This window comes from Rhinolophus sinicus, chromosome 12 (genome assembly GCF_057876585.1).
Source record: "Rhinolophus sinicus isolate RSI-liver-muscle chromosome 12, RSI-T2T, whole genome shotgun sequence".
In the NCBI taxonomy this organism is placed as follows: domain Eukaryota; kingdom Metazoa; phylum Chordata; class Mammalia; order Chiroptera; family Rhinolophidae; genus Rhinolophus; species Rhinolophus sinicus.
Window position 1 is genome coordinate 10,724,191 of NC_142512.1, and position 26,738 is coordinate 10,750,928.

The 26,738-nt window shown below is 41.5% G+C and overlaps 1 protein-coding gene across 3 annotated transcripts in view; it reads right to left on the reverse strand.

The window, feature by feature from the left end:
* Window positions 1-26,738, reverse strand: part of DNAH9 (dynein axonemal heavy chain 9) — a 316,438-nt gene that overhangs the window by 181,404 nt on the left and 108,296 nt on the right. For all 3 annotated transcript variants that reach the window (XM_088801911.1, XM_088801910.1, XM_088801912.1), the window contains exons 27-28: window positions 14,125-14,281; window positions 7,317-7,421 (exon numbers count right to left, since the gene is read on the reverse strand). In XM_088801911.1, the coding sequence (XP_088658037.1) occupies window positions 7,317-7,421; window positions 14,125-14,281 (262 nt within the window). The remainder of the gene's footprint in view (window positions 1-7,316; window positions 7,422-14,124; window positions 14,282-26,738) is intronic.

A 26,738-nucleotide genomic window follows, 5' to 3' on the forward strand; every position in this document is an offset into this window, starting at 1 on the left:
CATTTCTGGAGTTATTTGTGATGCTCTGAAAATAATTAAGTTAGAGTTTAGAGGCATAAGTGTCCACAAAATAAGAAAAGGTGCTTTTGGCCCCCATGAAACAAAACATACAAAAATGGAAACCTGGGGAGAAACTGGTGTTCTCAACGGGCTGATTCTGCCCGTCCTCGCGAGGGGATAATAGGCCATGTGCCAAGATATTTTTGGTGACACACCTAGTGGGAGGTCGCTGCTGGCAGCTCGCGCGTAGAGGCCAGGGATGCTGCTGACCAGCCTACAACGCACAGGGCAGCTCCTCACAACAAGGAGTGATCAGGCCCAAGACGCTCATAGTGCAAAGGGTGAGAAACTATGATCTGGACCACACATTCTACCAGTGAGGAACTGAGGCCAAGCAGATGTGACTTGTCCCTCATTCCACACCTTGTGTCCCTGGACCACACATTCTACCAGTGAGGAACTGAGGCCAAGCAGATGTGACTTGTCCCTCATTCCACACCTTGTGTCCCTGGGTCCCCCCGAATTCCCATGGAAATCCCTAGCCCCACCCACATTGACCAAATCAGAAATTCTGGGGGTGGTATCCAACAAGGCTTGCGTTAACAAGCCCTTCAGGGGATTCTCATATAAGTTCAAGTTCAAGAAACATAGCAGTCCAGTCAATTCTTAGGTTTCTACTCAGACCTGCTGTTGCCCAGGTGTCCCTATCCATAGCTGCAGACTGACCCCCTCCCTTTCTCAGATGAGCCTGGGTCCTCCATTCCCTTCTGCCCACCTGTGCTGGAGAGAACTTCACACTGCAGCCGACTCACCTGGACCAGCCAGGCTGGTCTTGATGTGAACCCAAGTTCCACAGTCCTCAAGATGTTTTCCTTACTTGACAGTGTCCCTCTCAGCTCTGGTTCTCAAAGTTTGCAGAACATGAGAGCCATGTGGGAAGGTCCTATCTATCTGTCTGTCCATTTACCTATCTATCTACCCATCTATCTAGCATCTACTTATTTATAAAACTCAATGCCCAGGTCCTGCCCCAGACCAATAAGATCAGCATCTTAGGAGGTGGAGACTGCTTTGTGCATTACTGATTTTCAGACTTGCCCAGGGCTTTAACGTGCAGCCAGGACTGGAGTTACTGCTCCAGAGCAGCACATTTCCGACTTTATTATGTGTATGAATCACTGGGATCTTGTGAAAATGCAGCTCGTGTTTCAGCAGATCTGCAGGGGGTCTGAGAGTGTGCATTTCTAACAGGGAAGTGTTTCTCACCTGTGCATTTGTGAGAGTGAGAGTGTGCATTTCTAACAGGTTCCCAGGTGAGGCTGACACAGATGGGCACTCTCAGGACACCTGGTGGCCCGTTAAGTGTCCTTGCCACTGGAACACACACTCTTCCACACCAGTTTCATGACCCACCATGGTCCCAACCAGATGGATTCACTTTCTCTTTCCAGCCTCTACGGCCTTGAACTGCATCTTTCTAATGGAACTGTCTTATATTTTACATCTATGTATAGGGTTTTTAAAAATTAGTTTCAGGTGCACAAAACAATGTACTAGTTAGACATGTACACCCCTCACAAAGTGATAACCTACCCCCCAATCTACTACCCCTGACATCACATACAGCTGTTACAATTCCATTGATTCTATTCCCTATGCTGTACTCCACATCGCGTGACACTCTCTCTATGCAATTATAGTTGACATTCAATATTATTCAACTTCAGTTGCAGATGTACAGTGCAGTCGTCAGGCATCTACACAGTCTACGAAGGGGTGTCCCTGCTAAGTCCAGTGCCCATCTGGCGCGATATATGTATAGGTTTTAATTCTCTATATTGCAAGGCCAGCCCTGATTTCAATGATCAGTCCTGTTACCTGCACACGCCATGTGTGCTCATCTGACAATGGGGACTTGATTTGATACCTTAGGAAAGATATCTTTTCCTTCAAAGACTAGAAATTGGTGAACTGTAGGGTTCCATTCCTATATCCTCCCACCCAGGCTAGAGCCCTGCATCAGATGCACTAAAAAAAAAATTAGTCATACAGCTCTCTGCAGGGAACATATTTTAAGGGGGTCACCAGCTAGCTCTGCCACATGAATCCTCTTCTCAGCTTTTTCTCCACACCCCTCCACCTTGTCCCATTCATGCTAGGGAAGTGGCCCAATCTGTGGTGCCCTGTGGTCATTCTCTTTTCCAGCTGCTCCAAAATGCCATGTGTTATTAAAATCCTGCCTGGCTCATGCCACACATCTCTCTGCAACGCCAGATTGGCATCTGTTGCCTTCAGGGAGTGTAACCCACTCATCGCTTTTTACATCATTTTATATTTCTGTGTTTTCACCCTAGACCTTAAGCTCTTCTGTGAAGGGTGCGGCATGGGAAGCTCCCTTGATTCTGAGACTCTAGCATTTGTTTGGCACCTTGAATACTTGGAACCCTGTATGATGGGATCCAAAGTCTTTGCTAACTAATCTGCTGCTTCTAGCTCCTTCCAGCCTCAGAAGGAAGGGAAGTGGCAGGAATGCCTGGCCAGAGAACATGGAGGGGGATAAGGGGCTGCAGGTACAGGAAGGTGGAGCGTGCCCTGGTGGCGCATGTCCCCAGGCCCAGATAACCCAAGGCCTAGCAAGCTGATTGCAACAGTAATGGCAAAATTTTGTAAAAAAGTTAAGTATTGTAGTATCATATATGTTTTAAAAATAGCTGAGTAATTGCTCTTGGAATTGCCATACTTTTTCCTAATTGGATATGCAATTCTGCTTGACCAATTTGACAGAGACATGAAAATATCCACGTTCAAGGACACTGAAGCATACTCACTTTTGTAGAAGTTACTGGGAAGATGAGCACAGATGGGCAAGGAGCAGAGAGGAGGAGAGGGAGGGCAAGAGACAAAGTGTCACAGCTGGTACGGCTTCTGGATGGATATGCCAGCCTGGATTACTGTGTGAATAATAAGTGCAATTTTCTCCTTGGATGGTATATGATTTTAAATGCTACAAGCTCAGATGTTTCCCAGGCTGCTGTCAGACCATTTTCTTGAGAGTGTCTCCTATGGGTGTGTTCCTAGACTGGAGTGTGCAAGTATCATGTAATTCCAGGTTGAACTTATTTCATTTAATTCTAGAAGCAAAAGGTAACTGATCTTGGAGAACCCATTACTGACCTTGTGTTGGACAGTTTCAAAATAAGGCAAATTCACAGTGTCTATTATCCATTAGGGACAATGATTGTTGGGCATTGCCTCATTGGTTAGGACACTGTTAAGTTTGGTAAGATAGCCGAGGCTGGGTACAGGTGTAGAGAAAACTGGTGAGACCAGGGTGTGGACCATCCCACCCTGCCGTATGGTCCCAGCCTTCTACTTCTCTTCAACCAATTAACTACAATGTTCAGGTAATAATGATAACAATCATCATCACCACTAACATCATCACAGCCATCATCATCATCATCACCATCACCACCATAACCACCACCATCATCATTAATGCCACCATCATTATCTCTACCATCATCACCATTATCCATCATCACCATCACCATCATCATCACCATCACCATCGTCACCATCACCATCACCACCATCACCATCACCACCATTGCCACCATCACCATCACCACCATCACCACCATCACCATCACCACCATCACCATCGCCACCATTGCCACCATCACCATCACAACCATCACCACCATCACCATCACCACCATCACCACCATCACCATCACCATCATCATCATCATCATCATCATCATCACAGAGACAAACATTTATTGAGTACCTACTATTTGCAGGGCTTTCTTTTAAGTGCTTTACACATATTAACTAATTTAATAATTATTACAACTGCATCAAGTATGTACAATTATTAACCCCCTTTACAGATGTGGAACTTGAAAAATTAACTTGCCTAAGGTGGCGCAGCTAGTAAGTGGCAGAGCCAAAACTGAACACTGATGGTGTAGTGTCAAAGCCTACATACGTAACTACTTCCCCACTTCCTTGCCTGGCTAACCTCACTCTACAATAACCTGCTTATTTTCAAATCCCAATTATATGCAAAACTTGCTTACACAATGTCTGGAGCTCAAGACGAGCTCTATGCTGATCCTGGTCTGACTCTCACCACCTGCCCTTTCCCTGGGCTCCTTGGGGAGACACACTGAGACAGCCATTTGGCACATCCCCTTCTTCCAGCTCTGAGTGCTACACTGGGACACCACAGGTATAACTGTTTATGATGAATCATGCTGGATTTAAGTGAGGCCAGTCAGAGCAGTGCAACCTGGCTGGTGAGAACAAGAAATGCCCTCTGATATCTGTGGCTAGCAGGCAGAAGACAGGGCAAAGAAAATCATAAAAGCAAGATGAAAGAAGTACACAGAAAGGTGGGTAAAAATAACAGGAAAGTGGGCAAGGAATAAAAAAGATGGAGGAAGACATCAGCTGCGAAACATCTGCAGCGGAAGAAGTAAGGAGAAAAACCCCAGGTACATGGTATAATTATGGGTTATCAACCCCAATACCGGCAGCCGTGAAAAGTCTACATTTATGTCCTGATTTTCAGAACCATTCTAGGCCTAGAATTAGTACTCTGGGAAAGGTTTATTCTACTTGTTTTATTCTACATCTTATACTCCAAAAGGGATTATACCCCAAATTCAAAAAGACCTTACAGGGGTGTCATTCCTGGTTTTAAGTGTTTTGTTGTTGTTGTTGTTGTTGTTTTTGATGAAGTGACCATGCAGAGGTGAATACAGGCAACCAATGTGTTTTGTTTGTCTGGCTCAGGGTATTTTTTTTTTTTTTTTTTTTTTTTGACTGAATGAGTTGCGAACTTATTGAAATCCAGAAAATGTGAAAAATAAAAATATGGACATTGAGCTTCTCTTTAAAGTTTAAAAGATCTGGCAACACTGACCTCACATTCTTGGAAGGAATAAGTATGATGGTAAATGTTTAACAACTGATTTGTAGAATTTGCCAGTTTCCATAGTGGAAACACCCCCACCATAGTTTCAAGCTACTGACATGAAAGCACTGAAATGCATACAATCAGCTCTTCTGAACCAAGCTAGGCAAGGGTTTTCAGTCCAAGAGAATGTTCAGGCAGCTATTTGACATCCTTCCTCTACGAACTCCTAATGAACCAAACAGACCTAAGGAAGGGTAAAACCATAAAACCACTGGGAACAGGAGAAGAGCCCCACATTTTTGTACCTTCCAGGAGCTTCACCAAGAAAAAGTCTGGACAAGAGTCAGTGAGTGGGAACACCAACTGGCTGTCAAATGCAAGAGATGGTAAGACTGACCACTTTAGGGGTGAGGAAGTGAAGGGACCCTGCAGAGCCCCTGAACCACCTATGGCTCCCAGTGGCAGCTGGAGGTGAGAGTGGGCCATAGGATTGGCTAATGGTATAAATTCTACCACTGTTCAGCCTGTGGTTGCTTCTATACCAGCCTACCTGTGGCAGGTACAGCATGCCTGGGCAGGAGGGGTGCCAGCATGTGGGGGGTATGTGGGTAGAGACTGGCTCCCAACAGGGCAGACAAGCCAGTTGGAGGGGGAGGATGCTGCCTTGACTGCCTCCCCTCCCCCCACCATGACAGCCTTCTTTCTGCAGCTCCTCCCCCCACCCCTTTTGCTGCCCTTTCCTTCAACCCTGCACACTTGCCTAAGAAAAATGTCAGTTAAGCTAAACTTTTTCCTTATTCTTTATCTGGACTTGAAAAAATTAAACAGAAGTCCCATAGGGACCAAAGAGTGCAGTTTTCTTTTTCATACTGCATACATATTGTTTTAGAAATAAAAGCTAACGACAAGAGGAAAATTTAAGTCTTTTTAACTGCATGGTGTGCGGGCACAAACTAGAAGCACCAGACATGCAATTGTCCCAAGACTTCACCACAGCTTTTGTCATTATACGGTACCCTGACATTTGTCTTGTTGATGGCGGAGAGGGTGGGGGGGTATGAAACACAAGCTTCCCCTAGCGGGAAATGGGGAGACTCAGCTTACAGGGAGGAACATGGGAACAGGTGCTGGTAAAGGATATGCTTCTCTGTGGTGATTGGGGCTTTTGCGGGAGGTTGGATCCCATTTAGGCCTTTGCAGCTATAATCAGGACCCCATGAGAGAGCTCTGACTTGACTATAGCGGCTGATTCTTCTGCTGCCCAGCCCCTCCTTGAAACCGCTGCCAAGTAGAGGGGTGAGTTCCCTTTCAGAAATCTCCAGGGGTTCCGTTTCCCACTGAAGGAGGCATAATGCACATCATGGCATTTTAGTCTGTCTACTATTTGGTTCAAACCTGCCTCTCTAGCCTTATTTTCCTCTCTAGCGTTTTATCTCCTGTACACCAGCTCTGTGCCCAGCCCTGCACCCGGTCAGCATGGGCGGGGGAGCTGGATTCAAATCCTACACACACACACAGATAAATACATATGGGGGATAGCTGTTGTGGGGCTCTAAGAGATGGAGGATACAAGGTATAAGAGATGATATATGAGAAGTATCGGGTACAGAACAGACTTTTTCTTTTTTTTTTAACTTTTCCGTCCCCCACTCTTCTGCTGCTCCCATTGTCTTGGGGATCCTTACCCCAGTTTAAATCTTCTCCCTCCTTCTAAGGCTTGTTTTCAAGACAACCTGTCTAGCAGTCTTATCCCATACTCCATGTCAGAACTCAAGTCATGTCTAGAACACTAAAGACATGCACTTGGGGGTCATGTCCTATTCACTTGGGGACCCTTCACCCTACTCTTGAGCACAAAGTTCACTAAGCACGTTCTGCAGGACTTGAACGGCAAGTGGCATGTTCACATAAAACCTGACCCCAAAATGACTTCCTTCATTCAACAACATTCACACTGTAATCCTCACTTTATATATAATTACGTGAACTGGCTGAGAAGCACAGCAACTCGCCCAGACTCGCAGCTTGGAAGTGGCAGAGCTGAGTTTTATGCCCCAGTCTGACAATTCCCCACGTCTTTCCAAGCAGTGGGAGCCGCCATCTTGCTTGATCCTTCCTCACGCCTATGAAGCAGGTGAGAAGGCTGTTCTTTATTCCCCATTTACAGAGGAGAAATGGAGTCCCACAGCCAGTGAACGGGTCCACATTGGTATGGAGCTGTTCTGCACTCAGGCCTGATTTTACAGAGCGGAGGAAGGGGCATGAAATGCAAGGCTGCAGGGAGACAGGGAAGGAGATGAAGAGAGGCTGAAAACAAGAGGCTATGACAGACTTCCGCAGTGCTTGGCGTGAGGACCACAGGGCTCCCACCAACTTCTGGCCCCCCTACCTGTACGGCCACCACTGACAGGACCTCCACGGAGATTCGATTAAACTCATCAAAACAGCCCCAGGCACCAGTCTGAGCGAGGCCTTTGTAGATGTTGCCGCAAGACTGAAATAAAATGTACAAAGATTAAATTACTATCAATATCAAGCTTATCAATACACACCTAAGTCATTTTCCATCCTCTTTATTATAGGTACTTCCAGACTTCTAAAGACCACTAGTTAGAAACTTGTATTAAAATTTCAAGAACAATTAAATTTTTGATGGCTATGGGTGCCAATGTAAGTCACAGGATCAAACAGAACCTTTTCAAGACACTTAGAACAAAATCTCTTCAAAATGTCATCAGGCTTGCATTACTGTTGATTCTGTAGCTTTCAAAATCCCAGGAAATGAATAAAATATTACTTTTCTTGCACCATACTGACAAAAAGCCTCCCACTCAACCTTTTGCATGCACTGATGAAAAAGTTTATGTCTGTATCTTTAAATCCATGCCCAAATACCCAGGTTTCCCAGAGTGACAGAAATCTAGAAATGGGGGGGTGGGGGGGAGGTGGGACGTGATAACATCTATAGAAAGTAAACTACAGGTAAGTCTTTCAAATGAGAGTAAGGAAAGAACTTCAGAGGAAAGATGCCGTATCTGTCCTAAAAATAAAAACCATTCTGGGCATTAAATGTGAACTAGTAAACCATGGAGCAATATAAAGAGAGAGGTTACTGGGAGACACTCTCAAGGTCATTGGCAAGGACACATCATTAAAGTGTTGGCAAATGCAAATTGTAGAAAAGTCCCACGTACCAGCTTTGGGCATAGCTCCTGGACTAGACACAGGGGGCTCAGTCCCTCTAAGAACTTCTAGTTGGGTTTGGAGACAACGTATGCAAATAAAATAGGTAAAGTGCTATGTGAGCAGTGGTTCCAAAGGATAGTATAGACCACAGATATTCTGGAGTTCATAGAGGAGTGGATCAAAATGCTCTAGAATGATCAGTTTGGCCAAAGAGGTGAGTTTCACATAGTATTACAACAGCACTTTCTACAGAATGCCAAATCTAGAAGATACTCCTTGAAGACAAGGCTTTTTGGTCAAGCAAACTTGGGAAACACATTGGTATAACCTACTTTTGCTAATTTATAACATTTTAAGGGCCTGAGAAGTCCTACAAAATTAATTAATTCAACTTTGTTATATGGCTACAATTTTTTTTCCCCTCATGCAACCCCTGGTTTTCTCAGATGCATTCTGGCAAATATTAGTGTAGGGGAAAGAACACAAGAACAGAAATCAGAAGATATGGGATACTGATGTCTCACAGAACATATATTGGGAATGCGGGCTGACTAGCATAATACTATCTGTGTAGGCAGAACGAAAGAGCTTTCTAGGAGGAGGAAAGATTATGGACAAAGGATGAGCAAAACCAAGATGTTTCCAGAGAAAAATAAAGGTGCCTTTTGGCTGGAAAGTTGAATTACTAAAGGAGCTCATGGTTATGAAAAACCCTGAATTATTATAAGGGATCTTTGGAGGTTTGAAACAGAGAAAAACATGACGAAATCAACATCTTAGGTGAACCAGTCTAACATTACAGAAGCTAAGTTGGCTGAGGGGCAGACTTTGAAAAGGGAGGGAAGAATAAACCCCTCCTTTTATTAAGCCCCTTGAATTAAATGATTCCTCTATTCATTCAGCAAATACTTATTGAGCATGACTATGTGTCAGGAATTGTCCTAGGTCGTGAGGAATCAGCAGTGAAAAAGGGAGACAAAGCCCCTATTTTCTTGGGATTTACATTCTACTGGGGAAAACAGCTAATGACGCAAAAATAACAAACTGTCAGCTAGTAGTGTCCCACTGGAGTCTTCAAATGTGAGTGATGTGGTTATTTCAGATTGAGAGGTCACAGAGAGTCTCTCTGAGTTCCAGGCACTGTGTTTGTGTACTCAAAACAATACTACAGCTAGATATTACAACTATTATATTCTGAGGATACAGATACATATATATTATTAAATATTTGAGATATATATTATATTATTGTATTTTATATATATATATATATATATATATATATATATATATATATATATATATATATAGAGAGAGAGAGAGAGAGAGAGAGAGAGAGAGAGAGAGAGTAATATCTATTATTATATTTGAGATAATAATAGCAACCTGTCCAATGTCACAAATATATAGTTAAGTGGAAGTTCAGGAATCAAAATCTATGCTTTCCCACATTAACAGTGGTTTTAAAAGCTTTTTAAAGGTGTGGATCCCCTTCATCAAACAGAAATCCAATACACAAAATAGGAAAAATAGCATTTTCATTGGTAGGGGACTTGTCACCCCCACACTTTACCCCCTGAGGTTCTGAGCAGAACCGCAGGACTCTATTTTGTCCTACTTTTGACCCCACCACAACAGTACAATGACTAGCTAGGCTGTGGTCTTACCTTGCTATAAAATGGTGAGTTACTGGGCTAGGATAAGGGCAATACGAATAGGGTTGAAAACCTGGAAGCAAGAGGCCTGCTGAGGGAAGAATCAACATTTGTGACTGATTGGAACTATGAAACGAAAGACATGACACAATTAGGATGTCTCAAGCTTGCCACACTGGACCACCGAGAAAAATAAGATTATCATATTAATGGCAGTAGGAATCTGGCCAGAAGGAAGATGGGAGTTAGTAGGAATGGCCTGAGAAGAGTGTCAACCAAATACGAGAGAAGGGCATCCAAATGGAGACCTCCACTGCCCAGGTAAAGAGAGGACTAGACCCTGAGTAAATCTGGCAGATGGATTTGGGCATCGTCAGTACCCAGGTAAAACATGAAATCATGAAAAGAGGATCAGAAAATGAAATTGAGAAGGCCAGATCAGAAAGCTAGGAGAATTGTGGAAGTATGTTTCAGAAACCAAGAGACTAGGGTTTCAAGGAGTGAGTGTTTTATAGATAGGGTTGATGCTACAGAAAGGTCAGAAAAGATCCAGATACGTTCAGATTCAAAACCATTTAATGTTTCAGCAATAGCCTCTCCAAAATGAGGTCAAGGAAATGAGGTACAAGGAAAGTATTGCTGCTATAATATAAAGAAGACGTTAGCACTAAAACTGTAGCCATTTCCAGAGAAAGTGGCTAGTTTTATAGGTTTTTCCAACCAGCACTAATAAAGCAATAACTTTGCCTTTTCCTGAAATCTTCACACTGTTCTGTGTCTACCCCATTACCCGACGCCTCCTAATAGAATTCCTGTGACAAAAAAGATTGTGAGCATCCTTGACTATAGCCCAAAAACTCCTCCCTCTGTTTCACCTCCCACCCCTCCCCGTGTTTACTAGGTTATTTAATTTTTTAAGGCTGTCCTTTCTTTTCCATTTTCCTACCCCATCATCTGGCTCCTCACTCTCTCTAGTTTGAATGACTGCAATGCTCTCACCAAAAGTTTTCTTTCCTTCCAGTCTCCCTGTCTCCAAGGAGCCGTCCTTAAATACTATGTTTTCATCATGCTCCTACTTCTGTTCTGAAACTTGCAGTCTTTCTGTAGCCCACGACTTCCAGGTCAGATTCTCTCAAGTGCCTTTGTATCCCTCCCCATCCTTATTCAACCCCATCTCTTATTTCCTCCTGTTCCCCAATCCACTCTAATGTGCTCAGCCAGTGTTCCGTGTTTACTTCTAGCGTGTTCTCTCGAGGTACAGAAACAGAATATGTTGCTGGAAGTGTCAAGAATGACACATGAGAATGATGCCTGGTGAGGTGCATGACAGTTCTTCCTGACCCTCACTCCACTCCTCTCCTTGTCCTGCCAAGCCCTGTGAGGTAAGTTCAGAGGTGAAATCAGAACGAGGGGCAGGGGAAGGGCAGCAACTGCATAGAGAACCTGGTCATGTCTTTAAAGCTCACATTTTAATGGGTTTGGCTGTATTAAAACGTCACATGCCCTGTTTGGCACTCACCCAAACCTTAAACATCCTCAGGTCTCACACCCTCCACAATGCCTTTCCTGACCAGCTCTCTCTGTGGCTTTCCCTCTACTGTATTCCAGGGCTCAAAGTTGTTAGAACATTAGCACTCAGTGTAACGCTGTCTGGCATGTCCCCTAATTATTTCATGTCTCTTTCTTGTCTCTCCAAATGGACTGGGTTATATCCAACCCATCTATCTATTTGTCTGTCTATCTGTCTATCTGTCTATCTATCTATCTATCTATCTATCTATCTATCTATCTATCTATCTATCTATCTCTATTTTTGGTATCCTCCCATGCTGCCAACACATGCTGAGCAATGGTGATACTCAAATTAACTTGATTGCTGGAGAGTACTTTGTGATCAAAATAATTCTGAATAGCTGGACAACAACGGGAAGAGGAGGTTTACGAACAGCTTAGCGATGTTGTTTGGTTACAAAGGATGTTTGATGTCTAGGAAGGGATCCCCTTCCTTTTGGCGTGCTTCACTACGGCCATACCTATTGATGGAAATTCTGCTCTGCATCTAGCCTGGACTCATGACCAAAGCTTCGCTCACTGTTCAAACAAACTAAAGACAGACTTCCCCCTCTCACTCTGTACTCTGAGAGGAATTGATGGGGTCAGGATTCAGTTGTAAGTTTTGACATGATTGCGTAAAATGGCCTCAGTGACCCCTGGCCCTGAGGCCAATTCATCTGCTTGTCCACTGTGCTAGGCATGACCATGAAGAAACTGGCTGATTTTCTTCAGTCAATATGCCAGGTCTTCTATATCTAAACGAGTATGTCCTCCAGAATGTACCTCTTGGGAGACTGTACTTATTTCAGCAATGCTGCCATTGCTCAACTACAGAAGAATCTAGAAACTGAAAATAGTCTTTCAGGCTAAGTTTGTTTACTTCTTGAAACAGGAAAAAAAACTTTCTTCTTCCAGCCCAATCTACAGAGAAGTATTATCTTAATGTGTTTATCAATAAAAGCAACCAAGTTAAAATTTAGAGCATGTAGACTATAGGGAGAACAGTCATTTGGGGTCTGAATCCTCCTTTTGTTTGCTTGTTATGAGAAAAAAAAAATGGTGCCACAGGATTCTGCAATTCTCTGCACAGCAAAATTTTATATCTAAGAGAAATTATTAAAGTTACAAGAGGTGAATCTCATTTAAAGTGTTCTTAACATGGTAAGTTCAAGTGTTACCTTGCAAACTCTAAAATTATTTTTATTTATTTAAAATTTTTTTTAATCTTTTTTAAGTTTATTTTTTATTAGTTTCAGGTGTACAAAACAATATAATGATTACATTTACATCCCTCACAAAGTGATAACCCCAACAAGTCTATTACCCATCTGACTCCGTATATAGCTATTATAATACCATTGACTATATTCCCTATATTGTACTTTACATCCTGTGACTATATATAATATGTAATATATATAAATTACAGTTGGCATTCAATGTTATTTTATGATAGTTTTAAGTGCACAGCGCAGTGGTTCGGCATTTATATAATCTACGAAGTGGTCCCCCGATAACTCCAGTACTCATCTGACACCCTACAGTCTTTACAACATTATTGATTTTATTCCCCGTACTGTATTCCACATCCCCGTGACTGTTTTGTGAGTACCAATTTGTACTTCCTTATCCCTTCATCTTTCTCACCCATCCCTCAACTCCCTCACATCTAGCAACCATCAGTTTGTTCTCTGTATCTCTGAGACTGTTTCTGATTTGCTTGTTCATTTATTCTGTTCTTTAGATTCCACATATAAGTGAGATCATACGGTATTTGTCTTTCTCAGTCTGACTTATTTCACTTAGCATAATATCCTCTAGGTCCATCCATGTTGTCACAAATGGTAAGATTTCATTCTTTTTCTATGGCAGAGTAACAGTTCATTGAATAAATGTGTAAGATTATTTTAAAATTATTTTGCAATCAATTTATCACATGATTTACACACATAAATATTTAATCTATCCTAATGCATTTGTTTTATATTTTTCTACTCTAAATTTATTTACATGCTATCCTGTTCTCAACAGGGACTTAAGGCAGTTTGTCAAAATATATACAGTAAAACAAAATAAAAAGAATGAGACAGTGAGGCAATCTGTCATGACACTTTTTTTTTTTTTTTTTTTTTTTTTTAAAGAATCTATCTAAGGTCTAGCTGTGAGTAGAATGCTGCTAGCTAAAAGTGACCTAGTGGGTCTTTTGCTTCTTTTGCTTTTCTTTATGACACAAAACCTCGAATACATTAAAAATGTAAAAGTGACGACTGCCTAAATGAAGAACATTAGCCCCGCACTTATCTTTTGTGGGCGTCTCTTGTTAGAAGTAAGGGTTAATCTAGTCTGTCTTCAGAAGTCACACCTGTCTTCGTAGAATATTTTGTCCTTGTGGGTATTCTGGGTAAAATGACCATTTTTTTACAGAAGAGCTGAAATATGATTTTTATGTGAAACCTTTATATTAGCCTTTCTATGAGCCTTTCTCTGGTTCTAGGTCAAATAGGGAATTTAGGGCTTTGGATATATGTTCAGCTTCTTCATTTTACAGATGATGAAAAGAAGACCCCAAAACGGAAGTAACCCATCTATAGTTGCAGATCTCACCAGTGGAAGCAGATTCTGTGGTGCTGAGGTTTACAAGGAGGTTGACAAGTTTCAGGGGTCAAGGGCCCCGATGTCTCCTGTGAAGGGGGAGTGAGGATCTCCTTGTCTGAGCCTCTGAGCTGGGTCAGGGTGGCGTGGGGAACCCTGGTCCCCCCCCCCCCCCCCGGTTCCTAATCCCTCCCCGAGCTGGGCCTGTACCTTGTAGTCCATCTGCTCTGAGCAGTTAAACACGTAGACCATGATGCCGAGCGCTCGGCCCAGGTCCTTGGTGGTCTCTGTCTTGCCTGTGCCTGCAGGTCCCGCTGGAGCCCCACTCATGGTCAGGTGCAGAGACTGGGTGAGGGTGATGTAGCACCTGTGGAACACAGGAGGGCATAGGTCATTGTCAGTGCCACAGGTGGCCCGTGAACAGCTCTGGCCCTGCTAGGTCCTAGTGACAGAAAGCGGGAAGGCCCACTGGAGGCCTGAAACTGCTTCTAGAAAGGAAATCCTAGAGCCCCCCACTCCCATGTATTCCCCACAGTGCTGTGGGAGGACTTTGTAAAGAATCATCTGATCAGGATGCCCCCTCCCTGAAGGGCATCGGTGGCTCTCTGCTAGCCTGTTCCTGATCTTGCTCCTCCCTACTTTTCTTGGTCATTTCTCAGTGCTCCCCTTCCCCAGCCCCCATACTTTAAAGTCCATTCATGAAGCGCTATTTTCACTTGTCCAGTGCTGTGCTCTGAATGTTTGTGTGCCCCCCAAAATTCATAAGGTAAAATTCTAACCCCCAAAGACTACGGCATCAGGAGGTACGGCCTTTGGGAGGTGATTAAGTCGTGAAGGTAGAGCCCTCATGAATGGGATGAGTGCCTCACTACAAAGGCTCCAGAGGGATGCCTCGCCCCTACCACCGTGTGACGACACAGTGAGAAGGCACCATCTGTGAGCAGAAAAAGGGCCCTCGCAAGAACCTGAGCATGCTGGTACCTTGATGTTGGACTTCCCAGCCTTCAGAAGTAAATTTCTGTTGTTTATAAGCTACCCCATCTATGGTATTTTGTTGTAGCAGCCTGAACGGACTAAGACACCCAGATTTACTAGGGCTGTGCTTGTCCCTCTCTCCTTCCCACATCCAGCCCCCAACACACCCAGTCTACCTGGATTATGTTCCTCTTCAAGCTTTGCCTGGCTGATGGCTACTAACCCCTTGGGGCTCGTATGTGTCATTACTTCACCCACTAAATATTCCTGGACCCCTCAACACTGGGGTAAGTGAGCAGATGTACCTCAGCTGAGTTCCTACTCCACTTAACTTCCAACTGTGTGTGTGTGTGTGTATATGTGTATATATATATATATATATATATATATATACATATACACATACACATATGTAGTACATATTTATATAATACACATCTTATATAATAAGCACATAGAAAAGATGCTCAAAATCATTGGTCATTAAGGAAATGCAAATTAAATCCACAATGAGGTATTGCAACACACCTAATGGCTATAATAAAAAAGACAGACAATAACAAATGTTGGTGAGGATATGGAAAGATTGGAAACCTCATACATTGCTGGTGGGAATGTAAAATGGTACAGCTACATTGGAAGACAGTTTGGTACTTTCTTAACCTTTTCATTGCATTAATTGATTTCAAGTTTGTTCTCTAAAATGTGTCAAAAGTCCACAGAAAATAATTACAGTATATATAAGTAAATACCATTAATGTGCTACATTTTGGTAAAATAAATGATTACTTTAAAATATAAAAATTTCCTACTGTTAATCATTCTTGAAAAACACAGAATTTATAGAAAAATGTACATCTGCTTTCCTAAACTTCCTTTCTGGAACACTGAGCTCGTGGGGTAAAGTTGAATGCCGCAGTCAGCGTCATGGAAATATCATTTGACTATAGACGAACATCACAGTGAAAATGTTAAAAAGTAAAGATTACCATATTATTCAACAATTGTCCTAGGAATTTAACCAAAGGAAATAAGAATTTATGTTCACACAGACAGACTTAGGCAGGAATGTTCATAGCAGCAATATTTATAACACTAAGAACTGGAAACAACCCAGATAGCCATCAATAGTGAATGGATAAACAGCATGAGACGTAGCCACGAAATGGAATACTAGTTAGCAATATAAAGAAGTGAAGTACTGATACATTTTGCATCACGAATGAACCTCAAAAACATCATGGTGATGTTTCATGGAGAAAGAAGTCAGATACCAAAGATTCCATATTGTACCATTTCATTTGTGAAATGTCCAGAGAAACACAGAGACAGTGGCTGCCCGGGAAGTGGGGCGGGAGGGGGGACTGACTGCAAATGGCGTGATCACAATGTTCTAAACCTAGACTGTGGCAATGGTTGCACAACCCTATGAATTTACTAAAAATCATCACATTGTAATGGATGAACTTTAAGGTATGTAAATTACACCTTATTAAAGCCACTAGAAATGGGCCATTGGCCTAACGTTTTAATACTTAGCAAATCAACAGAAAGGCTCCCAACCTGCAGGCTGGTCAGGAAGGGGCCATCTGTGGGGGTCTCTGAAATGAATTCTCTGTTTTTGAATTTGATATCTGGACTTAACCAGAAACTCTGAGTTAACGCCTTTCATGCCAGATGGTGTCTGGATCTCCACTGGAACCAAAATGGTTTTGAAAAGACTTAAAGTGAGTCCCCGAATTCTCTTTCAGTAAGTGCGAGCTTCGCTTCATCCTTTAAAAGTGAGACCCAGGAAGGCAGTTCCCCAGGCAGAGAGGAGAAGTGTGCAGACTTATTATCCCACCTGGAGTTTTCCTGTGTAATGGACTGTTGACTCAGCTGATGAGGGGTCCTGGGCTGTCTTTAACCCCTGGTTGTCTAGGCTCACCTTTCCCCCTGGGCTAAGCTCACATTCGAGTTGTTGATCCGCCAGGTGGGCCAGGCCACAAGGTGAGGTGAGTCAGGGTTAAGACGGAAAGCTGGGTCTCCTCTCACCTTGCTCAGTCATTGTAACCATTTGGCAATGCTTCTCTCCTCTCTCAGACATTCATGGTTAGATCCCCGCAGAGTCCTCTGTGCAGCCTTCACTGTATCTGCCCTTCTGGGCTGAGTTCTGGCTCCAGATTGGCCCCTATGCCTCCCATCTCTTTCAGCCTCAGGCTTCTAGAACTATTTGGGGCCTGCCAGCAACCCTGAACCTCCCATGGGAAAGGCAGCTGCCTAGACTGGTGGAATCCTGACCCTCAGGCAACTTTCCTCTCTGCTCTCTCCCCCACCCCCTTTCTGGCCCAGGGCTGCCTCCTCTGCCACCCAAAGGGCAATCCCAGGCCTCTTCTCTCTGGAACTTCAGGGTTCTTATGGAATCTTGCAGGCATCCAGAAGCACAAACTTTCACAAAAATAGAATTCTCATAGAAAACTCAAGAATCTCTCAAAAGAAATCCTCAGAACTTGATGTCAGTCTCTTTTTGAGCATCTACTGAACTTCTGGTTATCTCCAGGAGAAGCACTGGGGAGAGAATGTCAAAATATATGTTTTTCCCCATAATCAGAGCTCTCTAGAGCTGGAAAGGATTTCCAAAATTAACCAATCCAATCCCTTTATTTTACAGATAGGTAGACTGAAGTTCAGGAAAACAAAGTGGCCTGTCTAAGGAGTTCTAATAACTACGGCAGGGACAGTGGGGCTGTAGCTTGGGCTATGAGAAAAACAAAGAAAAGACACAGTAGTTCCCTCTTCTGCATGATGGGTTGCCATTATGCTCAGGTCACTAAACTAGCAGAATGTCCTAAACCTTTGGGACACATGCCCCTGCTCTAAGATACCATCTGTGGTCTTATTAGATTGTCCATCTCTTTAAGCATCCACGCCAACTGCTTCGATTTGCTTCTCTTTCCCAGTGATGGGAGCAGAATGTGCTATAGTGGATTCAGGTAAGGACTCAAGTCAGACTGAGTTCAAATCTTGCCTCCACTACAAAGTGTTTGTGAAACTTGCCCAAGTTATTAAAACTTGGTGCTTTAAAAAAATGTGTTATTAAGGTCCATTACACAGTGTTTTCTTTGTACAAAGGAATTTAGATAAATTTTCTGCTTTCAAAACAAGAGCAACCTGTGAGAATGGCAAGGAATCCTTTAAGAAGAGCACTTGTCTAGCCAACGAACCCCATCATGGATATGGGTCAATTTAGTTTAGCAGCTTATTGGGAACACAGAACCTTCAGTATTGGAAAAGACCTCATAGGATTGGCTCTTTAACCATGCCATGCTCCTTCCAATTAAATCCTTCAAATACGATCACGTAGCCTTTTCTTCCTCAAGGCATGATTTATTATTTTAGAAAGCAGCCCCTTCCACACTGAGCCAATTTTCATTGTTTGAAAGGTCTTCCTAATATCGAGCTGAAGTCTCTCTTGTTTCCTTTGGACAAATGACTTGTATAGGCTTTGTTCTTATTTGTCCCACCAGGTTCTTATGAGGATAAGAAAAGAGATATGAAAGTGCCTTGAAAAGTAGAAAGCCCATTCACCGCCAAGGTATTCTTTTTTGAGATAATAAATATAGAGAGCATATCTTTTCCTTTTTCTTTTTTTTTTTTTTGGATACAGTTATTCAGTTGACAGATGAAAGAAATTATCAAAGATACCATATCTTGATTTCAGTTATGAATAGCCTACAGCTATCCCAGAAATGTGGTCTGGCTAATCTTAGAGTTGGTGGAATCTCAGTTCATATGTATTTGTTTTCTACTGCTATGTAAGAAATTACCACATACTAAGTGGTTTAAAACAACACTCATTTATAATCTCACTTCTGTAGGTCAGATGTTCAGGTGGCTCCTGTATTAAGGGTCTCAGAAAGCCAAAGTCTAGGTGGGTATCAGTTGGCTGGACACTCTAGGGGAGAATCTGCTTCCAGGCTCATTTGTGTGTTTGGCCGAATTAAGTTTCTACCAGTTATAGCACTGAGGTCCTCCTGGCTCGTGGTAGCTCCTAGAGGCCATTCTACCATCCTTGCATATGCTTCTCTCCGTCTTCAAGATCAGCAATGGCATGTCAAATTCTTCTCATGCTTCAGATCTCTCTGATCTCCCCTTCTGCCCTCAGGCAGGAGAAAGCTCTGCTTTTAAGGGCTCATATGATTACACTGGATCCAACTGAATAATTTTCCTTTTGGCATAAACAAAACATAATCATGGGAATGATATCGGCATATTTATAGTTTTCACCCATACTCAAAGGGGAGGAGATTATACGAGGAAAAAGGTCATTAGGGATCATTCTTAGAATTACACCTACCACATGGTTCAATCATCATAACTAAGGAATAAACATGGAGGCAACAATATCTAACTGGAGGGAGGCCTTCAGCGGCATCACCAGGACTCAGGTCCCTGATGTTCAGTATCTTCATCAATAACTCGAGTTAAGAAATAATTGATTAGATAGAAGATAGACCAAAATTCTAAATATTTGAAACAACTGAAAATGATGGGGTGGACTCAACAGAGTGAAATTTAAGAAAGGCGAATACAAATTAAACTTGCAAGCACTTGCACATATACTGCATAGGGGAGATATGGTTAGATGGCGGCTCACAGGAAAAAGACCTAGGGTGTTTGATAGGTTCCAAGCTCAACATGAGAAATATCATTCACAGAAGAAAAATGTCCTCAGCATCTACCTAAAACAAATCTGTCTCTTTTAAAACATTTTAATATTTAAATTTTGAAAATTCTCTGTCCTCAGCATAAATACTCCAGTTCTAGGATCTATTCCGTATGCCATTCAGTTATGAGATCCTTCACCATCAAGTATTCATCTTTCTTTTTTCCTACACTAGTTAGTAAATGTCTTTCCTAAAAAGTGACAGAAAGAACTGAGAGTAGTGTCTGACATATGATCTCTCCCACAAAAGTAACAGCACACCTAGTAACTAAACTTCAGGAGTTATAATTATGCTTCATATTATGTGCATGTCTCAAATATGATTAGAAATTCTGGAAGTGACTTAGAAAACCCAAGAGAGTCAAGAATGAAATTCGTAGAATTATTAATACAAGGCAGTAGACAACAGAATAGAAGATATAGGGGTGGCCAGATGGCTCAGTTGGTTAGAGCCCGAGCTCTGAACAACAGAGTTGCTGGTTTGATTCCCACGTGGGCCAGTGAGCTGTGCCCGCTACAACTAGATTGAAGACAATGAGCTGCCATTGAGCTTTTGGAGGGGCAGCCGGATGGCTCAACTGGTTAGAGTGCGAGCTCTTAACAACAAGATTGCCAGTTCAATTCCCACATGGAATGGTGGGCTGCACCCCCTGCAACCAAAGATTGAAAACGGCAACTGGACTTGGAGCTGAGCTGTGCCCTCCACAACTAGATTGAAGGACAGCGACTTGACTTGCAGCTGAGGGGTCCTGGAAAAACACACTGTTCCCCAATATTCCCCAATTAAAAAAAATTAAAAAAAGAATAGAAGATACATTCATAAAAATCAATTTTCTCCTACATATACAAGTGAAAAAAAAGTTAAAGATATAATGAAAATAAGCAAAGATTTCTTAGCTACAGCACCAAAAACACAGTCCATAAGAGAAAAAAATTGATAAATTGGACCTCACCAATATTTTAAAATTTTGTTCTTCAAAAGACACCATTAAGAAAATGAAAAGATAAGCAACATACTGGGATAAAATGTTTTCAAACACAAAAGCAATGTATCCAGAATATACAAAGAATTCTTACAACGCAATAAGAAGAAAAGCAGACGAATTAAACAATAGGCAAAATATATGAACAGAGAGTATGCCAAAGAAGACATACAAATGGCTAATGAGCACATGAAAAGATGCTTAATATTTTTATTATGGAAGTGCAAATTCAAATTCAAATAAGATACTACTTCACAACTACTGTCAAGAATAGCTATAATAAATAAGACAGACAATACTAAGTGTTGTCAAAGATTTGGAGAAATGGGAACCCTCTTACATTGCTAGTTGGGATACAAAATGATACAGCCACTTTGGAAAATAGTCTGGCAGTTTCTCAAAAAGTTAGACATAAAACTGCTATAGCACCCAGCAATCCCTTCCTAGGTACCCACCCAAGACAAATGAAAACATATGTCTACAGAAAGACTTACATGCAGATTTCACAGCAGCGTTATTTATAATAGCCCCAAATTAGAAGTAACCTAAATGTCCATCAATAGGTGACTGGTTAGACAAAATGTGTCATATCTATGAAAAGGGATATTATTCTGAAATAAAAGGAAAAAACTACTGACACATGTTCTATCATGGATGAACCCCAAAAACATTATGCAAGATGAAAGAAGCCAGATACAAGAGATCACGTATTGTATGGCTCCATTTATAAGAAATGTCCAGAATAATCAAATTTATAGGGACAGAAACTAGAGTAGTGGTTGCCTGGGGCTGGGGTGGAATGAGGATTAATTATAAATGAGCAAGAAGGATCTCACTGAGGGGGATGAAACTGTTATGAAATTGATTTATAGTGATGGTTATACCACTTCGTAAAATTACTAAAAATCGTTGAAACTGTACACCTGTGTGTATATACAGAGGCTGCCAAAAAAAAGTATGCACATTTTAAGAGAGGAAAACACTGTGTTAAAATTGTAATACTCAATATATACCAATAACAAAAGATGAATACAAGTCATGTTTGACTTCTACAATTACAATAGGTGCTCAAAGTGGTTACCATCAGTGTCATTTTAACAGTTTTTCCCTTTCTTAAAATGTGTATACATTTTTGGCACCCTCTGTATATATAATGTGTGTATATATATGTATATATACACATGTGTACATATATATGTATACACACACACACACACACACACACATATATATATATACAATCTTAAATAGCAAAAAAATCTAAAGACTTAAGATAACAATAAAAATACTCAAAATCTATATAAAAATATTTATAAACTTTTCTGAGAAATATAATTGAAGTATAAGTAGGCAGAAATTATCATATTTTATAAAGATGAGTATTCCTTCAAAATAAACTTGAAGGTGTTAAGGTTCACCAATCGAAACCCTAATCTTTTATATTTTGGAACTTACAAAATGATTAAGGCTCATTTGAAAGAAGAAACAGAAGAGCTAAACAAAAAATAGAAAATGAAGATGGATGATGCAGACCTTTACTATAAAAATATTACAATTCATAACAAGCTATAATCCTTAAACAGTATGACACATAGATAGGTTGACATACTAATGAAACAGAATAGATACTTTGAGGTAGTGCGATAAACTCAGAACTTTGAATGGGCCTACCATTATTTACAAAAAACAAAATCAAATTATATAGTCCCTGAGATAGTTTCTGTGGGTTTTCCTTGCACAAGATTTCACAACTTGGAAAATCATCTTTTCTATATATCATGTTTTCTGATGGGGCTGTCAATCAAAGTATTTCCTACCCTCTCAGGAGTTGGCACAAGACTTAGGCTGGGCAAAATACTCTCTCATTGGTCGCAGTGACTGGCTCAGAGATGAGCCCATGATCCAAACAGAAGAAATCTCTTCAAGGAATCTGACATCTAGTGCTGGGAAAGGGAGGGTCTCTCTTCTTCTTGAATCAGAAGTCATAAAGGTGAGGGCATGAAGACCATCTTTCCAGACATACAAAGAAAATCTGTGTAAGAAAGAATACTCAGAAGAAAGCAAAGTCATGGTGAGAGAGAGAGAGAGAGAGAGAGAGAGAGAGAGAGAGAGAGAGAGAGAGAGAGAGAGAGAGTTCAAGGACTGATAAGCTCCCTTTTTAGGCCCGGGAGCTATTTGCACTGCAGAAAGCTGGATTCATTTTCCAGGTATGTGAGATACGAAGTCCTCTTCCTGTTAAACTTAGTTTGACTTTGGCTTCTATCACTTGTAACTGAAAATGTATTGAGGAAAACACTCACTTTTCTCAATAGTCAAAAACTTTACCAAAGAAATTTTCAGATTTCAAGATGGCGCAGTAGGTAAACACTGTGCTTGCCTTCCCTCGCGACCACATCAAAATTACAACTAAACTACAGAACAACCATCATTGAGAATCACCTGAAGTTTAGCTGAAGCGAAGTCTTACAACTAACAACATATACAAGAAGCCACCTTGAGACAGGTAGGAGGGGCAGAGATGCGGAACAGGCTGGCCCCACATCTGCATGTGACCATTAAACATTGGGAGGGATATCTTGGCTGCAGAGGTCCCCCACAGGAGGAGCGAGGGGTTCCAGCCCCACACCAGGCTCCCCAGCCCAGAGTTCAAGTGCCAGGAAAGGAAGTCCTCACAACTTCTGGCTGTGAAAACCAGCAGCAATTGTAGCTGAGTGATGTGGAGGACTGCTGCAGTTCCAGGAGATCCTCTTAAAGGGCCCACACATGAACTTACTTGCTGACAGACTCACTCACTCTGAGCTCCAGTACTGGGGAAGCCTCTTGAAAGGTTCCAGGGACATATGAGGAGGAACTGAGTTGTCTGGCTTCAGAGTGAAGGCTGGAGGGGTAGCTTTCTCCCACACAGAAGTGCTGGTAGAATCCATTGTTTCTTTGTTCAACCCTCCCCCCTCCAGCATGCAGGCAGCTGCCACCTCTGAGTCTCCATTAACCTAGCTGACACTGTTTGACTGCTGCTAGTGATTCCCTGAAACCCTGCCCCACCAAAATTTTGGGCCCATCCAAGCTGCTTCCAGTGGCTTTTCCATACAAAAAGCCTGTCTTGGTTCATGCTGTGAACTTTTCCTAAAATCTCTCAAGGGTTCACAAAACCCAGATAAGCAGCATTTAGCTGTCCCATGCCTCTTGCTGAGCAGCACCAAGCTTAGCACTGGTGGCAGCCAGATTTGGTTTGCAGCTTGACCTCTTGAGGCATCTCCAAGTTCAGCATCAGTGGCAGCCATCTGTAGATTGCTTTGTGGCTCATGCCAGGTGGACCTGGCAGAGCACAGGTTGTGACTGAACTTGGCTTCTAAGGAGACCCTGGGGATGACATGCCCAGTGGCCCGCTTCAGAACAAGCTGGGGCATCACCCAGCCACTTCCAAGCATGACACACCCAAAGTGCAGAATGGGAAGGCACTGGAGTTCTGTTAGTCAAATCCTGCTCCACTGGGTCACCCTTGCACAACAACTCCTCCACTGTAGTCATGGCCAGTCCTCACAACCCATCAGTGTGAGGCTCAATACCTCCCACTGATGTGCAAACAGCAACCAAAGCTCAACTACAACAGGAAGGTACATGCAACCCACACAAGGGACACATCTGGAGCACATGGCTCAGGTGACTAGGGAGAATGTGCAACTGGCCCCTACAGGATACCTACTACATAAAGGCACTCTGCTAAGACTGGGAGACATAGCAGCCCTACCTAATATACAGAAACAAACACAGGGAAGCAGCCAAAATGGGGAGACAAAGAAACATGTCTCAAATGAAAGAACACAGCAAAGTTCCAGAGAAAGACCTAAACAAAATGGAGACAAGCAATCTACAAGGTACAGAATTCAAAACATTGGTTATAAGGATGCTCAATGATCTCAGTGAGAACTTCAACAAAGAGATGGGAAACATAAAAATGTAGATAGAAAGCATAAAAAAAGAACCAGTAAGAAATACAAAATACAATAACTGAAATGAACAATACATTAGAGGGAATCAACAGTAGATTAGATGAAGCAGAGGATAGAGTCAGCAATTTGGAAGATAAGGTAACAGGAAACATCCAAATAGAACAGCAAAAAGAAAAAGGAATCCAAAAAATGAGGACAGTTTGAGGGGTCACTGGGACGGCATCAAGTGTAACAACATTCACATCACAGGGAACCAGAAGGAGAAGAGAAAAAGCAAGGAATTGAAAACCTATTTGAAGAAATAATGATAGAAAACTCCCCTAACCTGGCAAAGGAAATAGACATACAAGCCCAAGAAGGTCAGACAATCCCAAACAAGGTGACCCAAAGAGGACCACACCAAGACACATCATAATGAAAATGCCAAAAGTTAAAGACAAAGAAAGAATCTTAAAAGCAGCAAGAGAAAAACAGTTAGTTACCTACAAGGGAGCTCCCATAAGCCTGTCAGCTGATTTCTCAACAGAAACTATGCAGGCCAGAAGGGATTGGCATGAAATACTCAGTGATTAAAAACAAGGACCTACAACAAAGATTACTTTACAGAGCAAAGCTATTATTTAGAATCAAAGAACAGATAAAGAGCTCCCCAGGTAAGAACAAGCTAAATTAATTCATCACCACCAAACCAGTGTTATAAGGAATGTTAGAGGAACTTCTTTAAGATGAAAAAAAATGTGAATAATAAAATGGCAATAACTACATATCAATCAATAATTACTTTAAATGTAAATGGATTAAATGCTCCAATCAAAAGACATATGGATAAGTGGATAAGAAAACAAGACCCTTACATATGCTGCCTAGAAGAGACTCACTTTAGATAGAAAGACACACACAGACTAAAAGTAAACATTTGGAAAAAGATAGTTCATGAAAATGGAAAAAAAAACAACACCAAAAGCTGGGGATATATATATATATATATATATATATATATATATATATATATATATATATATATATATATATGAAGACAAATAGACTGTAACATATAACAGATAAAATAGATTGTAAAACAGAGGCTATAACAAGAGACAATGAAGAACCCAGTAATCCAACTTTTGGGTATTTATCCAAAGAAACCCAAAATGCTACTTCGAGGGGATGTGTGCATCCATTTGCTTATTCACTGCAGCATTGTTTATAATAGCTGAGATGTGGAGGCAGCCTGGGTGTCTGTCAGTGGATGAATGGACAAAAAGGAGGTGGTGCATATATGCAATGCAATATTGTTCATCCATGGAGGGAATGGGATCTTGCCATCTGCGGCAACATGGAGGGCCAAGCTTGGAGGGTATGGTGCTGAGTGGAGTATGTCAGATAGAGAAAGACAGATGCAATGTGATTTCACTTGTATATAGAATCTAAAGAACAAAATAAATAAACAAACAAAACAGAAACAAACATATAGATACAGAGAACATTTTGATGGTTGCCAGATGGGAGGGGGGTTGGATGGTGGATGAAACGGGGGAAGTGATTAAGAAGTACAAATTGCTTGTTACAAAGTATTCATGAGAATGTAGGGTATAGCATAAGAAATATAGTCAATAATATTATAATAACTATGTATGGTGTCAGATGGGTACTAGATTTATTGGGGTGATAGATGGGAGGGATATTTGGAACAGGGAAGGGATTAAGAAATACAAATTGGTAATTACAAAATAGTCATGGGGATGTAAAGTAAAGCATAGTGAATATAATCAATAATATGGCAATAACTATGTATAGTGTCAGACGGGTATTAGACTAGTCAGGGGAATGACTTCTTAATTATATAAATGTCTCACCACTATGCTGTACACCTGAAATTAATATAAAATAATACTGAATGTCAACTCGAATAAAAATTTCAAAAGGGGGTAAAAGGTGAAGAGAAATAAGATGTTCAAATTTCCAGGTATAAAACAAGTTTGGGATATAATTTACTGCAAAGGGAATACAGTCAATAATATTATGATAGCGTGGTACAGTGTCAGATGGTTGCTGGACTTACCATGGTGATCACTTCTTTAGGTATATAAATGTTGAATAACTGGTGTACACATGAAACTAATATATTTTATGTTAGCTATATTTTATTCAAAATATTTTTAAAAATTAAATTTAAAAAAGTAATAAAATAGGCAATGACAGTAACAAATA